The following is an 18606-nucleotide window of genomic DNA, read 5'->3' as shown; positions in this document are numbered from 1 at the left end:
ATCATCATATAGCCATGCACTGTGATCTCCCAGTGCATTATGGGGTGTTCTGCTGCACTCAAATTTGCCGCAAGCACCCCATAATGTTCACTGTTCTGCAAATGGGCGAACTCCCGATGTTCAAGTCGAACATCAAGCTCATCATCCCTATATACCAGGCGGTCATTATTAGTGGGGGGGGATTCATAGGTGGCACTGGTCATCAATGGTGGGGAGAGAAGTCAGGTATTCTTCATTCAAGTAAGGGGATGGTGAACACTCATCAGTTCATGGGGGGCCCCAGGTGCTCATCAGTCTACTCATCCTAAGAAAACTCTTATTTGTAGGGAAGAATTTGCTGTGAACCTGTCGTGAGACAAAGATGGAGGGGGGGGAGGGGGTCATCTCTATCTCATGACAGGTTCTATATACAGCAAACTGACACCCTCACAGTTAAACACAAAGACAATCATACCACTTTGTTTTACAATGTTTGACACTGTCCAGAGTTTCGGTCATGTTTGTTGGGTCGGGGCGTTATGACCTCACAGTGTATCTGATTAGGAAACTTTTTTTTATGGGCGATATAAGAGTCAGAATTCCAGAGATTTGTGCCTTGCAGAGGACAAGTGAGTGAGAGCACTTCTAACGGTACGTTATACTTTATTTTTTTTATTTTTTATTTTATTAGATAGATAGATAGATAGATAGATAGATAGATAGATAGATAGATAGATAGATAGATAGATAGATAGATAGATAGATAGATAGATAGATAGATAGATAGATAGATAGATAGATAGATAGATACTGTAGCTAAACTATTTTGTCAAAAGTATTGGGACGCCTGCCTTTACACACACATGAACTTTAATATTGAGTTGGCTCCGCCCTTTGCAGCTATAACAGCTTCAACTCCTCTGGGAAGGCCGTCCACAAGGTTTAGGAGGGTGTCTATGGGAATGTTTGACCATTCTTCCAGAAGCGCATTTGTGAGGTCAGGCACTGATGTTGGATGAGAACGCCTGGCTCGCAGTCTCCACTCTAATTCATCCCAAAGGTGTTCTATCAGGTTGAGGTCAGGACTCTGTGCAGGCCAGTCAGATTCCTCCACCCCAAACTCACTCATCCAATTCTTTATGGACCTTGCTTTGTGCACTGGTGCGCAGTCATGTTGGAACAGGAAGGGGCCGTCCCCAAACTGTTCCCACAGAGTTGGGAGCATGAAATTGTCCAAAATGTCTTGGTATGCTGACGCCTTAAGAGTTCCCTTTACTGGAACTAAAGAGGCCAAGCGCAACCCCTGAAAAACAACCCCTACACCATAATCCCCCTTCCACCAAATGATTTGGACCAGTGCACAAAGAAAAGTACATAAAGACATGAATGAGAGAGTTTGCGGTGGAGGAACTTGACTAGCCTGCACAGAGTCCTGACCCCAACCCAATAGAACACCTTTGGGATGATTTAGAGAGAAGACTGCAAGCCAGGCCTTCTCGTCCAACATCAGTGCCTGACCTCACAAATCTGCTTCTGGAAGAATGGTTAAAAATTCCCATAGACACACTCCTAAACCTTGTGGATGGCCTTCCCAGAAGAGTTGAAGCTGTTATATCTGCAAAGGGTGGGCCAACTCCATATTCACCCCATACTCATTCACGTGGGAGGGCGGGGATCTGGGGGCCCCCTTGCTAAAAGTGAGCTTCCAGATTCTGATAAGCCCCCTGCCCGCAGTCCCCCAGAACCACTGGCTAGGGTTGTGGGGCTGATGCCCTTGCCCCCATGAACATGACTGAAGGGTCTAGTATGGACTGGAGGGTGACCCCCACACCGTTTTTTTCTTAATTTTTTTTTAATAGCTGGGTGCCAACAATTGTAACCGCGAGTCAATTTTAAATGTGATTTGACTCGTTTCTTTTTTACTTTAGAAATGTAATTTTTGCTGCAACATGTTCTATACATGCTATAGATGTGCCACTTTACATGCTGACTAAGGGGACCCCCCAGGAACTACATTTAAATAATTATTTGATTTTATTGTTGCACTTTAAACATCACTGCTTCTGAAAAAATATCGTTTTCCAAAAAAATTTGCATTGATACATGTCCTCCAAGGCAGTACCCAGACCCCCATACCCCTTTTATGGCCAATTACTTGCATATAAGCCTTCAAAATGGGCACTTTTCATTTTTCCTGTTCGGCTCCCATAGACTTCAATCGGGTTCGTCGTTCTCTCAGGAATTTTTCATGTTTAACACTGCACTTTGATCATCATTAAAATCATGACTTTTTTTTTTTTTTGCATTGATGTCCCCCAGGGCAGTAACCAGACCCCCAGACCCCTTTTATGGCCAATTACTTGCATATAAGCCTTCAAAATGGGCACTTTTGATTTCTCGCGTTTGGCTCCCATGGACTTCAATGGGGTTTCGCTGTTTCGGGGGCTAAACATTTCCCCTGTTCGGGAGTTCTGCTGCGAACCGAACGAGGGGGGGGGGGTTGTTCGCCCATCTCTACTTTTGGGGCGTTCCCCCTTCTTCAAGGTACAAGCAGTATTCAACTTACCAAATTAAGTTAAACCTAAACTAAAATTGACATGCCCAATTCACTTCCCATCTCCAATCTCTCGTGCCGCATTTATATTGATTATTGGGATCCTCCAATGGTGTGTAAAGTTTTGCCAAGCAATCCATTATGTTTTTTTTTTAACAGAACTTAAATACTTACTAGTATCTCTTTCACTGACAACAAATTAGTTGCTAAAACCTCCATCTATTTGGGATGAATTTGCTGTAAAACGTAGACTACAGCCCATAAGCCATCAGATGTTCCCCCCTTAAAACCAACAGAGGTACCCCCTTAGGTCAGTAGACAGACACCCCTCTTAAGACAGGCCCCTTGGAATACTTGCGCCAACAATTGAGAAGAACCTACGCTGTGGACAACTGTTCTCTGATTAGCTTTACTCCATCTTTGGTTGATCAGCTCCCTGAGTTCTCTCGTGTCCAATAGTAAAATGGAACGTATAGTGTTTTTGTATATATTTTTGTTTCTTTGTTTATCTAATATGTTTATCACAAAAAAAACCTAAAATAATTAAAAAAGTGATTTCATTTTTTTGTCAGGCAGTTACGAAATATTGCATATGAATAATTTGTTTTGACAATTTCTTGGAAGCAGAACTTAGCACTATGGGGGGGGGGGGGGATGGGTGATTGCCATTTCTTTGTACAGTTGGTTGAATTGGGTGCAAGACAGGACTTGCCATGGTGCTATTGCTGTGGGCATCACGTGCGATCCTGTGCCATTAACCACTTCAGACCATTTGGCTGGCCAAAGACCAGAGCACTATTTGCGATTCGGCACTGCGTCGCTTTAACTGACAATTGCACGGACGTGCGACGCGGCTCCCAAACAAAATTGACGTCCTTTTTTCCCCCACAAATAGAGCTTTCTTTTGGTGGTATTTGATCGCCTCTGTGGTTTTTATTTTTTGCGCTATAAACAAAAAAATAGAGACAATTTTGAAAAAAAAAAACATTATTTTTTTACTTTTTGCTATTATAAATATCCCCCAAAAAATATAAATAAAAACATTTTTTTTCCTCAGTTTAGGACGATACGTATTCTTCTACATATTTTTGGTAAAAAAAAAAAAATCGCAATAAGCGTTTATTGATTGGTTTGCGCAAAAGTTATAGCGTCTACAAAATAGGGGATAGTTTTATGGCATTTTTATTGATTTTTTTTTTTTTTTTTACTAGTAATGGTGGCGATCAGCGATTTTTATCGTGACTGCGACATTATGGCGGAAACATCGGACACTTTTGGCGCAATTTTGGGACCATTCACATTGCATTATTTTTTACTTTTTGCTATAATAAATATCCCCCCAAAAAATATTAAAAAACATTTTTTTCCCTCAGTTTAGGACGATACGTATTCTACATATTTTTGGTAAAAAAAAAAAAAAAATCGCAATAAGCGTTTAATGATCGGTTTGCGCAAAAGTTATAGCGTCTACAAAATAGGGGATAGTTTTATGGCATTTTTTTTTATATATTTTTTTTTTATGGTGGCGCTCAGCGATTTTTATCATGACTGCGACATTATGGCGGACAGATCGGACACTTTTGGCGCGATTTTGGGACCATACACATTTATACAGCGATCAGTGTGATTAAAAATGCATTGATTACTGTGTAAATGTCACTGGCAGTGAAGGGGGTTAACCACTAGGTGGCACTTTAGGGGTTAAGTGTGTCCTAGGGAGTGATTCTAATGCCCTGTACACACGATCGGACATCGATCGGACAATAAAATCCATGAATTTTTTCCGACGGATGTTGGCTCAAACTCGTCTTGCATACACACGGTTGCACAAAGTTGTCGGAAAATCCGATCGTTCTGAACGCGGTGACGTAAAACACGTACATCGGGGACTATAAATGGGGCAGTAGCCAATAGCTTTCGTCTCTTAATTTATTCTGAGCATGCGTGGCACTTTGTGCGTCGGATTTGTGTACACACGATCGGAATTTACCTGATCGGATTTTGTTGTCGGAAAATTTTATAGCCTTCCCTCAAACTTTGTGTGTCGGAAATTCCGACAGAAAAAGTCCGATGGAGCCCACACACAATCGGAAATTTCCGACAACACAATCCGATCGCACTTTTTCCGTCGGAAAATCCGACCGCGTGTACAGGGCATAACTGTGGGGGGGAGGGGCTGTGTGTGACACGACACTGATAACCGCTCCCGATTACAGGGGGCGGTGATCAGTGACAGTGTCATTAGGCAGAACAGGCAGATGCTTGTTTACATCAGCATTTCAACGTTTTTCTTCTCCATGAGACGTTCGTGGGTACCCCCGCAGACATCGAGTCCACGGGACCCGCAATCACGAAGCTCCCAGCGGGCGCGCGTCTGCAAGCCGCCTCTCAAAGGGCCACGTACAAGTACATTAATCTGCCTGTACGTGCCCTTCTGCCGCAGTAGATCTGCGTGAGGCGGTCGGGAAACGGTTAAGGAGGGGTGGGCTTCCTCCAGTCACACCTGCCCTTAACCTATTCATTGATAGATGTGCTCCTACTATGGAGGCTCTGAAAATCATAGAGTTAGGACAGTGGTATATAAAGAGGTCCCTTTGTCCCGGGCACTTCGGCTTACTCATATAGTTGCAAATGTGTGCAATCAAACCCCCTCTGTTTTTAACCACTTCCAGACAGCCTGCCCAAAATGTACTGCGGACGTTTGGCCCGCACAGGCAAAGAGACACAACTGTACCGAGAAAACAAAATCTCCTGCGCTCAAAGGTGATGTGATGGTGGTGGATGTTGATCAGGATCTCTATGACCAGTGGCAGCCCATCCATTAGGGGTGCCGGAGCGCCACCCCCCCCTTCTATCCACGGCAGCTATTTTGACAGGTCACCGCCACCCCCTATCCATGCGTCCGGCCCTTTTTAGGACGCCGGGCTCGTGAATTATAGCGGCGGGGGTGTTTTCTTGTAGCACTTGATTAGAGCCATCTAATAGGCTTCAAATTAGGGTGGGCTCGTGGCGCAGAGCATTGCACCAGGAGCCCACCCAGGTGTTACAACAGCAAATGAATATTCGTTATTGAAACACTGATCCTCAATCTGGCCAATCAGAAGCAGGTCTAAGACCCATTTTCCGATTGGCTGAAAAGAGAAGAGTCCCAATTGGCCGCTGAGGAGGGAGGAAACGGAAGCCGCCACGATGCCCGTGGAGAGCAGGGGAAGGGAAAGCCATCGCCGAGCAAGGGAAGCCGCTGGTGAAGCCCGGGAGAAGCACTGCCCACCATAGATGGGGTAAGTGCACCAGACCCACCCGTCCGTGGTGGTGGAGTACTGTTTGCTGCCTCCCCCAAAAAAAAATTACCACCGACCGCCACTGTCTATAACTCCAGGTAACTGCACAGGCCCAGAGTCCTGAGGAAGAGGGGATCTCCCCTCAAAATGCTTCAGCCATCTGCCACGGTCTCAGATATTGCGCCCCGATCCCACCCAGATGTGTTACAACAGCAAAGAAACATTCGCTGTTGAAACACTGATCCTCAATCCAGCCAATCAGAAGTGGGTGTGAGACCCATTTTCCGATTGGCCAAAAAGGGAAGACTACTGATTGGCTGCCGAGGAGGAGGAGAGAAAAAAAGGAAGCCGCCCCAGCCGCGATGACCCATGGAGAGCAGGAGAAGGAGAGGCCGCTGCCGACGAGCAGGTGAAGCAGGGGTAAGTGCTACCGACCGACCGGGGGTGGGGGTGGGGGGTGGTATACTGTTTGCCGCCCCCCAAAAAAATTTCCACCGGCCGCCACTGGCAGCCACATATCTTGAATATGAAATGTTGGGGTTACAAACACTTTAAGGCACTTCCCATTAGAAAAGCCACACTTTCATGGACATTTATCAAGCATTCTTGAAGCTTTTTTAAGACTTTATAAACACAAGGAAAACACATCATAAAAACATCATAAATGCCATAGTTAATGAACATTGCTTCATTCTTCATAATCAACACATATGTAGTCAAGCCTTAAAACCCTTATTTTATTTCACACAGGTGTAAAAGAAAGATGAAGATTCTTCTACTCCTCCAGTTGTTCCTCTCTCTGGTCCTTGCGGCCCATACCTCCAAACAGGACCGAGCCCACAACACCAACCATCCATCTACATCAGAAGAGTCAGACGTATCTGAATACCAAATGAACTTTGCTGTGAGGATTTTTCAACAACATTTTACGGGGTTCAGACCCATCCCACCATCCAATCTAGTTCTTTCACCGATCAGCATTTACACAACTCTCTCCATGCTGGCTCACGGTGCCAGAGGAACAACCCGCGATGAAATCTTCCTCACCTTAGGCCTGGATGAAACCACGAAAGACAAGGTGCTGAATCAGGGCAATAGAAAGATTCTTCGAGCGTTAAGTCAGAAAACCAAAGACGTGAAATTCAAGCTCGGTAATGAGATCTTCACAGACCAGTCGGTAAATATTTTAGAAGGATACCAAGAGGATCTGGCTCACTACTACAATGCCTCCTTTCATTCCATCAGCTTCAGTGACCCTCAGAATGCTGCGAAAATGATCAATAAGATTGTGAGTGACAAAACAGACCATAAGATACAGAATGTGGTCCAAAACTTGGATTCCAAAAAATCGATGGTTCTTCTAGATTATGCAGTCTTTCGTGGTAAGTCCAGTTTACTGTTGACTACAAAAAGTAGATTTTGGAGCAACAGATGTTAGAAAACTACAGATCCAACAATCATCAGGCTTTCTTTTTTAAAAGTCTGTCCCGGAAGGGTTGTATTTCCCGTGAGGCACTTGCAGTCTAGCCCCTTGTTCTTGAGAGTAAGGGGGCAGCGCCAAGCCTAAAAATTTACTGTGATTTTTTTTATTGTTCTTTATTTTATTTGCATCAGCTGCCCACCTCTGAAGATTTGTGGCTAAAGTCAACAAGAACTTTCTCAAAAGTCTATCCTGGAAGGGCTGTATTTACTGTGAGATACTTGTAGGCCAGTCCCTAGGTTTTCAGGGTAAGGGGGCAGCACTAGGCCTAAAACTTACAAATTACATTGTATATTACGTTTGCATCATCGTCCAAACACAGCCTGCCATACAGGAAAAGTGTTTCAATAAAGTAAGACAGCGCCAGCCTACAAATGTGTACACCAAATAAAGGCAATTAACCGTTTAAAGCGGATGTCCACCTATCTATCGTTTTTTTTTTTTGGAGTTCATTCGCAAACTTTTCTTCTCATGATTATCTACTCACATGTTCTGTGTAATAAGTCCGCCTGTGTCCGATTTCGTTGTAAAGAATAACTTATAAAATTCACTGAAGGCGGTTTCCATCTTCATTGTGGGCATTTGAAGCCCACAAGCATGTATTTCCTGGATGCGGTGAATGCTGTGCTCCCAGCATTCACCGAGATGTTGTGATGACGCTGTTGCACAATGCATGCTGGGAAGCCTGAGACTAGCTCCCAGGGGACTGTGGGAGGTCTGGGAGAGGCTAGAAATACGCCTACTCCCATGGGAGGAAAACCAGGAAGTGCTAAGAAGATTAGAAAAAAAAAGGTAATTACGGCGATTTAAATTTTTTTACACAGCATGTCAGCATCTAGGCAAGGAAGAGAATGCATAGAGATAATGTTCAAAATTTAGGTGGAACCCCGCTTTAAATGCAAGCAACACTCAATACAGTGCCTTGAAAAAGTATTCACACCCCTTGAGATTTCCCACATTTTCTCATGTTACAACCAAAAACTTAAATGTATTTTATTGGGATTTTATGTGATAGACCAGGGGTCTTCAAACTACAGCCCTCCAGTTGTTCATGAACTACAATTCCCATCATGCCTAGTCATGTCTGTGAATGTCAGAGTTTTACGATGTCTCTTGGGATGTGTAGTTCCACAACAGCTGGAGGGCCGTAGTTTGAAGATCCCTGTGATAGACCAACACAAAGGGGCACATAATTTTGAAGTGGAGGGAAAATGATAAATGGTTTTCAAAATTTTTTTGAAAATAAATATGTGAAAAGTGTAGGGGGGGGGGCATTTGTATGGCGCCCCCCCTGAGTCAATATTTTGTAGAACCCCTTTACTCTGCAATTACAGCTGCAAGTCTTTTTGGGGATGTCTCTACCAGCTTTGCACATCTAGAGAGGGACATTTTTTGCCCATTCTTCTTTGCAAAATATCTGAAGCTCTGTCAGGTTGGATGGAGAGCCTCTGTGAACAGCAATTTTCAAGTCTTGTCACAGATTCTCAATGTGATTTAGGTCTGGACTGTGACTGGCCTATTCTAACACATGAATATGCTTTGATCTAAACCAGTGAAGGCGAACCTTGGCACCCCAGATGTTTTGGAACTACATTTCCCATGATGCTGATCTACACTGCAGAGTGCCTGAGCATCATGGGAAATGTAGTTCCAAAACATCTGGGGTGCCATGGTTTCGCCATCACTGATCTAAACCATTCCATTGTAGCTCTGGCTGTATGTTTAGGGTCGTTGTCCTGCTGGAAGGTGAACCTCCACCCCAGTCTCAAGTCTTTTGCAGACTCTAACAGGCTTTCTTCTAAGATCGCCCTGTATTTGGCTCCATCCAACTTCCCATCAACTCTGACCAGCTTCCCTGTCCCTGCTGGGTTCCTCGAGAGGTTGCTAGGGGTTCCTTGAGCAATGAGCAATTTCTGCCTCTCCGATAACTTTCCATTGACACCATCATTCCTTTTAGCATTCTATAAGAAGGTAATTCTTCCCAGTGACCATCACACGAATATATCATGAGTTGTAGACATTTTTAGCAGGGGTTCCCTGAGACCAGAAAGTTATTTCAAGGGTTCCTCTGTGTTCAAAAGGTTGCGAAAGGCTGCCTTAGCCTCTCAACCAACAATGCCTCAGGTTGCTCTCATAGAGGTGGAATGATCTCTCTAATTATTTACTAGAACCGATCTCACCACCAACAGTACATACCAAACATAAATCCCATAGTGAAGTACACGCTCTCCTGACTTAATGACCAGGTTCCGTTCCAACGACTAGTGCCCTGTACACACGACCGGTTTTGCTGTCCGAATAAACTCTGAAGGTTTTTCCGACAGAGTTCCGACGGAATTCCGCTCAAGCTGTTTTGCATACAGACGGTCACACCAAATTCCGACCGTCCAGAACGTGGTGACATACAACAACGCGTACGACGGGACTAGAAAACGGAAGTTCAATAGTCAGTGCGCCAATAGCTTCCGTCTCATACTTGCTTCAGAGCATGCGTCGTTTTTGGTCCGTCGGAACAGCATACAGACGAGCGGTTTTCCCGATAGGAATTGGTTCCGTCGGAAATATTTAGAACATGTTCCATTTCTAGGTCCGTCAGAATTTTTGACGAAAAAATCCGATGAGGCCTACACAAGATCGGAATATACGATGAAAAGCTCCCATCAGACTTTTTCTGTCGGACATTCCGCTCGTGTGTACGCGGCATTGGTCATTAAACGAATTGGTCCTTAAACTAGGAGCCACAAGTAATCAATATTTTTAAGCATTCTTAACTACTATACTGTACTGTATTGTGAAAAAAAAGGGTCTAAACACAACACAATAACTTTGTTTTAATTTGCATAAGTACAGAACACAAACGTAAATTCTATACTGTACAGTACAATGGTGTACAGCTCATCGTTTGGGTGGGTCTGATCGGTCGTTAAACAGGTAAGTCGTTAAAACGAGGAGTATCTGTACTGTAGATATCAATTTATTATAAAACAAAGTAAAATTACTCGCAAACAGGAGACAATACGAGCATTTAAAAACACACCGCCAAGGCCCTGCCCGACGTATGTTTCGTTCTAAGGGACGTCTTCCTGGGGCATCTTGTTTCTGTTACCTTTATTATGCCGCAATGTAAAAAGCGTCAAAGTTTAAATAAACTACAAAAAGTTAGTATCTTATGAAGGTGGAGTTAATTAAGCATAACCTCTTATTTGATATAACTGAAAGAAAACTGAGGCAGACAGATTTTGCAATCGTGTCTTACATACTTTCTAAAAGTGGCTTTGCATGCGCCAAACTGAAAACAGGTATATGAATTTGGTGCATTCTTCACCACTTTTAGAACGCATGAGAGGGGGGGATCAGGAAGGAATTTTTTTCCCCAGCTGGAGCACATTGGATCATGCTTTATCCGGGTTGTTTGCCTTTTTCTTGATCAACTGTGAGTATAGGATTGTATATAGGATTGTGTATATAGGATTGTAATTTGTTTTTACCCTTTTATTGGTTGAACTAGATGGACTTGTGTCTTTTTTTCAACCAGACTAATTATGTAACTATGAGAAACGCTTTTGCAAAATCTGTCTGCGACAGTCCTTATGGATTCTAGGGATAGAATGCCCAAACCATGATAGTTTACCTTTAAAGCAATTATCTTTTTCCTTTCCTCCAGGTAAATGGTATACAGAATTTGACAAAAAACTTACAGAGAAAGGAACCTTCAATGTGAACCAGGAGAAAAAAGTCGTAGTGACGATGTTGAAAAGGCCAGGATTGTATAAGGCGTACAGAGATCACAAGACTGGAACCTTTATAGTGAAAGTGCCATATGCTGGTGACCTATCCCTTCTCCTCTTCATACCACAACTGGGTGGTCTCCCCCTCATTCGAAGCACACTGAACGCCTACATGATAAAGAAATACTTACGTTTAATGCAATCCAGGTGAGAGCTGCTTAAACCAGAATTTCAGTTTAAACACTGTGAGACGTATTAGCCACGTGATCATTCAAACAGCAACTTGATGCTTACTGGATGAATGCAGAATTTATTGGATGCCAACAGGATGGTAAAAGGCTATACCTTAAGCACAGAGCAGTGTATACAGCGCCTTGAAAAAAGTATTCATACCCCTTGAAATTTTTTACATTTTGTCATGTTACAACCAAAATCGTAAATGTATTTTATTGGGATTTTATGTGATAGACCAACACAAAGTGGCACATAATTGTGAAGTGGAAGGAAAATGATAAATGATACAAATAAATATGTGAAAAGCATGTGGGGGCATTTGTATGGCGCCCCCCGGAGTCAATACTTTGTAGAACCCCCTTTCTCTACAAGTCTTTTTGGGGATGTCTCTACCAGCTTTGCACATCTAGAGAGGGACATTTTTCGCCCATTCTTCTTTGTAAAATATCTCAAGCTCTGTCAGATTGGATGGAGAGCGTCTGTGAACAGCAATTTTCAAGTCTTGCCACAGATTCTCAATGGGATTTAAGTCTGGACTGTGACTGGGCCATTCTAACACATGAATATGCTTTGATCTAAACCATTCCATTGTAGCTCTGGCTGGATGTTTCGGGTCGTTGTCCTGCTGGAAGGTGAACCTCTGCCCCAGTCTCAAGTCTTTTGCAGACTCTAACAGGTTGTCCTGTATTTGGCTCCATCCATCTTCACATCATCTCTGACCAGCTTCCCCGTCCCTGCTGAAGAAAACAATCCCCACAACATGATGCTGCCACCACCATGTTTCACGGTGGGGATGGTGTGTTCAGGGTGATGTGCAGTGTTAGTTTTCCCCCACACATAGCGTTTTGCTTTTAGGCCAAAAAGTTGAGTTTTGGTCTCATGTGACCAGGTCACCTTCTTCCACATGTTTGCTGTGTCCTCCACATGGCTTCTCACAAACTGCAAACAGGACTTCTTATGGCTTTCTATCAGCAATGTCTTTCTTCTTGTCACTCTTCCATAAAGGGCAGATTTGTGGAGAACACGACTAATAGTTGTCCTGTGGACAGATTCTCCCACCTGAACTGTGGATCTCTGCAGCTCCTCCAGAGTTACCATGGACCTCTTGGCTCTTCTCTGATGAATGCTCTCCTTGGCCGGCCGGTCAGTTTAGTTGGACGGCCATGTCTTGGTAGGTTTGCAGTTGTGCCATACTCTTTCCATTTTCTGATGATGGATTGAACAGAGCTTCGTAAGATGTTCAAAGCTTGGGAGATTTTTTTATCACCTAATCCTGCTTTATACTTCTCCACAACTTTATCCCTGACCTGTCTGGTGTGTTCCTTGGCCTTCATGATGCTGTTTGTTCACTAAGGTTCTCTAACAAACCTCTGAGGGCTTCACAGAACAGCTGTATTTATACTGAGATGAAATGACACACAGGTGGACTCTATTTACTAATTAGGTGACTTCTGAAGACTATTGGCTGCACTAGATTTTAGTTAGGGGTATCAGAGTAAAGGGGGCTGAATACAAATCCCCCCCCCACACACACACTTTTCACATATGTATTTGTAAAGAAATGTGAAAAACATTTATCATTTTTCTTCCACATCACAATTATGTGACACTTTGTGTTGGTCTATCACATAAAATCCCAATAAAATATATTTATGTTTTTGGTAGTAACATGACAAAATGTGGAAAATTTCAAGGGGTATGAATACTTTCAAGGCACTGTAGTGGTGCCCCCCATGTGGGCCTCTAACTGATGATAATGAAAGATGAGAAAAGCACAGTCACAAAGGGAACACTGATGACCAGATTTATTCCCCTGATTGTGCAGAGGCTGCCAGCACACACACATGAGCACACTGACCATGTGACCAGTCTAAGGGATGTCTCTGGTGGCGCTGGGCAGCGTGCCTCTCTCTCTGGTGGTGTTGGGCAGCGTGACTCTCTCTCTCTGCTGATGCTGGAAAGCGTGGCTCTCTCTCTCTGGTGGTGCTGGGCAGTATAGCTCTCACTCTGGTGGCGCTGGGCAGCGTAACTCTCTCTCTGGTGGTGCTGGGCAGTGTGGCTCTCTTTCTGGTGGCCCTGGGCAGCGTGACTCTCTCTATGGTAGTGCTGGGCAGCATGGCTCTCTCTAAAGGCGCTGGGCAGCATGACTCTCTCTCTGGTGGTGCTGGGCAGTGTGGCTCTCTCTCTCTGGTGGTGCTGGGCAGCATGGCTCTCACTCTGGTGGTGCTGGGCAGTGTGGCTCTCTTTCTGGTGGCGCTGGGCAGCGTGACTCTCTCTCTGGTGGTGCTGGGCAGCATGGCTCTCTCTCTGGTGGCGCTGGGCAGCGTGACTCTCTCTCTGGTGGTGCTGGCCAGTGTGGCTCTCTTTCTGGTGGCGCTGGGCAGCGTGACTCTGTCTCTGGTGGTGCTGGGCAGCATGACTCTCTCTGGTGGCGCTGGGCAGCATGACTCTCTCTCTGGTGGCGCTGGGCAGCATGGCTCTCTCTGGTGGCACTGGGCAGCATGGCTCTCTCTGGTGGCGCTGGGCAGCATGGCTCTCTCTGGTGGTGCTGGGCAGCGTGGCTCTCTCTGGTGGCGCTGGGCAGCGTGGCTCTCTCTCTGGCTTCCGCCCAGAACACTCCTCTTTCTTTGTTCTGTAGCACTCACTCCCTCAGCTTTTTTACAGGCTGCAGTCTCTAAATCTCTCTCTTGATCGAGCTGTAGCCTCCTCCCTGTGGAAAATGGGGCCACCAATCTTCGGGACTACATGTCCCATGATGTTCTCCTCTCCTAGTCTCCTTTGCTTGGCCCTCAGTTATGGCCAATGGGGAAGGAACGGAGCAGGCAAGAAGCTTGGCGAGGAACCTGGTGAGAGCCGCCATCTCTTTTCTCTGACAGGAGAACAGGGGGCGAGCGGGGGAAACCTCTGACAGCCCACAGCTCGCCTTTTTGCTGTCACAGCGCTGCCAAGTTCTCTGCTGGACTGAGCAGGGAAAAGAGCCTGCAGTCACACTACACTGATGGGGGGGGCTTGACAGCACCTTGATGGTGTACCCCACCGGCGGGTGACACCTGGGAGCAGGCTGCCCGCACCCCCATAGCGACCCCACTGTGCTTAGTTTAACAGTGCCGAGCCAATCCCTGATTCTAGGGGAGGGGGGCACTTGAGCCCCCCCTTGCCCCTACCTGTGGACGCCCATGCTCCCACCCCCATTCTAAGCCTATTCTATCTACCCTGTATAAGGAAAGATTGCATATACTTTTCTATTCTGAAGTCACTCCTGTCCGGTCACATGATCTCTCCAGCTTCAGTGTAGAGATTGCCAACAATGGCTGCAGAGCCTATTCGGTGATGTCACCCATAAGATTACTATTGGAGATCTATTTTCGGCTTTCCCTCCCCTACACTGGATCATGTGAATGGATCAGAGCGCCCCCAAAATAGGTAAGTATAGGCATCTTCTTTTTTTCGTTATTAGCTGCCTTTTACACAGGTCTGTTCCTCTCCCTTCAGCATCTGAAAGCCGGTGGGAGGGAGAGGGGGAAAGCCACACAGAGCTCTGCAAGGCTACCACCGACCCGCTGCACCAAAACTCCTTGCTGTCCGGAACCCCCTATCAGTGGCCCTGCCGGAGAGCCTGGGGGGGAGGAGTGACGAGGAGGAGGAAGAGGTGAAGCAAGGGTCAGCTGTGGCCTTAGGCAGCTGCCTAGTTCGCCTAGCGGGAGCACCGGCCCTGGATAGAGGTTGTTGTAGCTTGCAAAGACTTTTTTTGCCTGATTGAGAAAACCTGAGATAGTTTGTATTGCTAATACAGACACTGATGTGTATTTTCCTCCACAGTACTCTGATCCTCTACATACCCAAAATATCCTTCAACAACCCAATCGATCTCCAGCATGATCTGTCGGCTATGGGCATGAGTAAAATGTTTAGTGAGACGGACGCTAACTTCTCCGGGATGTCCATGAACAAAAAGATGAGAGTTTCAAATGTAAGTATTTTTCTTTTGTCTAAAGACTAATCACTAGTATTTCCCATGTTCCCCCTGCAGCTTTTCCTTTCCAATTATGGCCTTGCCGTGCCTTGTTCTGCACTGTGTTTGTGTAGGAGGCCATCTTGGTGTAGGCAGGGCTTTGCTTCCTCATGTCAGAGAAGCCCCTCCTGATGACTTGTTTTCTGATGACTGGTGGGGTAATGATAAAAAAGCAAAAAAAACGTGATGGAGGAAGCACTGATCCACAGAATGAATGAAGAAGAAGCAGGGAGATTCTTGCACCGCAGATTCTCAGGTACAGCTTCTCCTCCAGCAAGGAGAACACTGAGCAGCACCCTGTCACACGTAGGTATATTATTGGCCTAGAAAATACAAACATAGAGATTTAGAGTTTCACTTTAAAGCAGCGTTCCAGGAAAAAATGTAACTCCTTTGAAGACATAAGCACCCCCCCCCCTTTTTTTTCATACCTTTTTTCGGATATCTGCTTCGGAACTTTCCTCCCATGGTGCCGTGGCGAAGTACGTCACTTCCACATTTTTTTGTGCCCTCCTCATTCCCCCGTCGCCTTCTGGAACCTGTGTCTGGACTATTCAAAAGGGGCCGCGTGAATCACGCCATTCACAGTAGGAAACAGGCTGGGAAGCCGCAAGGGGAAGTTCCCCTTTAAGTCTTCCTCCTCTCCTCCCCTGCCACATTTAGCATGTGTTTTTATTTTATTTTTTTTGGTGGGGGAGGGGGGGGGCGGGTACCTAGTTTTGACAGGTACCCGATCCCACTCCCACTGCAGTTGGGGATTTTGAAGAGCATGGTGGCAACTCCTACAGCTGCTCAAAGTCCCTGGTTGGTCGCCTGGCATCTTTTTGAACCCCTGAATCATTATTGATTGTAGTTCTATGAGATATCTTATCGTTACCCGGGAAGGCTCTAATTCCAACAGTATCCCCTGAGGAAGCCCAGTTTCGAGGCAAAACATGTTGTTAATTATGCTTTTAATGCCCTTTACCTATAAAGACTATATCATATGAGTCTACTGTATTGTATTGTATTGTTTTTATGAGGATTAAATTGATGTTGGAAATAAATCTTAACTTCTTTTAATAGAATTTTTCTGGATTCATTCTTAAACGCACCTAAAAAATCCCATAAATTTGCAACTATACCTATCATCGAGGGATGTGGTGCTATAACTATGGTGTCTTGTCCATAATACGTTTTGTTCTGCACATGCTCAGTTTTCAGCGAGTTACTAAGCTGAGCATTTCCTCCCTATCACATCTGAGCAGCCCATGTGAATATAGAGTCAGACATGTGGGCGTATAGACAGTGGTAAATGAAAGCCTACTCCCTCCCCCTGCTCCTCCATGCCCATTAACCAGCTAAACACAATGGGGGGGATATTACATGTAGATTGATGGAGGCTTCACCTCCCTCTCATTCTAAGATGCAGGCTGGAGGGGGCGTGACACAGCCTGTGACTGGCAGAAATCTTCCCACACCATGTTATTCCCAAAAATAGTAAAGATTTGTTTTAAAAATATATATTTGAATGACCATAGAAATGGTTGTTTTTTTTTCTTTTTGGTTGTTTTTTTAACATGTGACCAGCGGCAGAGGACTAGAAGCTCCTCCTGCTTATGTTTCCCTGCAGACAGGCTGGGAGAGAGCTGGGTCATGTGACTAGACATGTGCAGTATCCAAGTTTCCGAATTTAGAATAGCACCAAATTTAAACGAATCTTAAAAAAACGCTTTCGAACCGTTTTCGAATAATTTTTGAATTCGAAAACTTTTTGAATTCGAATAGCTTTCAAATTCAAAAACTTTTAGAATTGGATTAGTTTTCCAATTTCCAAAGAGAATAAAATAGAATAGAAAATAAAGGAATAGAATAGAGGAAAAAAAAAAATTCTATTATATTCTATTTTATTCTCTTTGGAAATTGGAAAACTATTCGAATCGATCGAAAACGAATAAACTAAACGAATTCCTGAAAACAAATTTAACTAAACTAATTTATGTAAATGAATCGAAACAAAACAATTTTTTTCGTTCTGCACATGTCTACATGTGACAGCTGTATATCAATTAGGAAAAAGGTACTTAGATTTATTTTTAAATTAAAATAATTACAGAGCCGTCATCCACATACAGAAAGAAAAGGGAGAATGTAAATTACACAGCCTGGGTTTAGTATCACTTTAAGTTCTTGTTTTCCAATGATTATTGTTACCACTCTGCTGCATACAAAGCTAGGACTTACCTTATTCTTCAAATATATATTTTTTTATATTTTGCAGTCTTTTAACTTTTTTATTAGGTTCATTCTTTTACTTTTCATTCTTTTACTTTGTTTTTGTGTTGACAGATTTACCACCAGTCTTATTTCAGCATCGATGAGCAAGGAACAGAGGGGCGGGGTGCCACTGCTGTCCAATTAAACGTGGACCTACCAAGCCCCATAGTCATGGCTGACCGTCCATTCATTTTCATGATCTACCACAAAGTTGCCAAAACCATTCTCTGGATCGGCCAGATCATAGACCCGTCTCAGTAAAATCCCTGCGGGAAGAGAAGGGATGTGAAAAAAGCAGATATAAACTGCTATACAAAAATGAAACCCTTCTGCTAATAATAAAGCGAACGTGTCTGACAATTTCTGTTTTGTGTTTTTCTCTTTATAACATTTGTGTTAACGAGTGAGAGAGACACAAGCCAGTGACAGGTGAGCTTCAAGGATGACCTGATATACAGCCCTAGTCCGCCCGTATACAGCCCTAGACCAATGATGGCGAAGCTTGGCACCCCAGATGTTTCGGAACTTCATTTCCCATGATGTTCAACTACACTGCAGAGTGCATGAGCATCATGGGAAATGTAGTTCCAAAACATCTGGGGTGCCAAGGTTCGCCATTACTGCCCTAGCCCATTGCTATACTGCCCTAGCCTGCCACTACACAGCCCTAGTCTGCTCCAATACAGCCCTAGATTGCCCCTATACTACCCTAGCCCACCCCGATAAAGCCCTAGCCCATCGCTATACTGCCCTAGCCCACCCCTATACAGCCCTAGTCTGTCCCTATACAGCCCTAGTCTGTCCCTATAAAGCCCTAATCCGTCCCTATACAGCCCTAGCCTGCCCCTATACAGCCCTAGCTGGCCCCTATACAGCCCTAGTACACCCCTATACAGTACAGCCCTAGCCTGCCCTTAAACAGCCCTAACCTGACCCTATAGAGCCCTAGCTTGCCCCATACACCCCCTAGTCCATCTGTATACAGCCCTAGTCTGTCCCTATACATCCCTAGCCTGCCCTTAAACAGCCCTAGCCTGCCCTTATACAGCCCTAGCCTGACCCTATACAGCCCTAGTCCATCC

At 44.7% G+C, this 18606-nt stretch overlaps 1 protein-coding gene across 1 annotated transcript; it reads left to right on the top strand.

Annotated features, from left to right (window-relative positions):
- Positions 1 to 574: 574 nt before the first annotated feature.
- LOC141117716 (serine protease inhibitor A6-like) lies at positions 575 to 17872 on the top strand. The gene is made up of 5 exons (XM_073610722.1): positions 575 to 630; positions 6565 to 7196; positions 10959 to 11229; positions 15076 to 15226; positions 17597 to 17872. The coding sequence occupies exons 2-5, from the start codon at positions 6578 to 6580 to the stop codon at positions 17783 to 17785; spliced, it is 1230 nt and encodes a 409-aa protein (XP_073466823.1). The 5' UTR covers positions 575 to 630; positions 6565 to 6577; the 3' UTR covers positions 17786 to 17872.
- The last annotated feature ends 734 nt before the right edge of the window (positions 17873 to 18606 follow it).

This window comes from Aquarana catesbeiana, linkage group LG13 (assembly GCF_042186555.1).
Source record: "Aquarana catesbeiana isolate 2022-GZ linkage group LG13, ASM4218655v1, whole genome shotgun sequence".
Classification (NCBI taxonomy): domain Eukaryota; kingdom Metazoa; phylum Chordata; class Amphibia; order Anura; family Ranidae; genus Aquarana; species Aquarana catesbeiana.
This window is presented reverse-complemented; position numbering and strand designations above follow the sequence as displayed.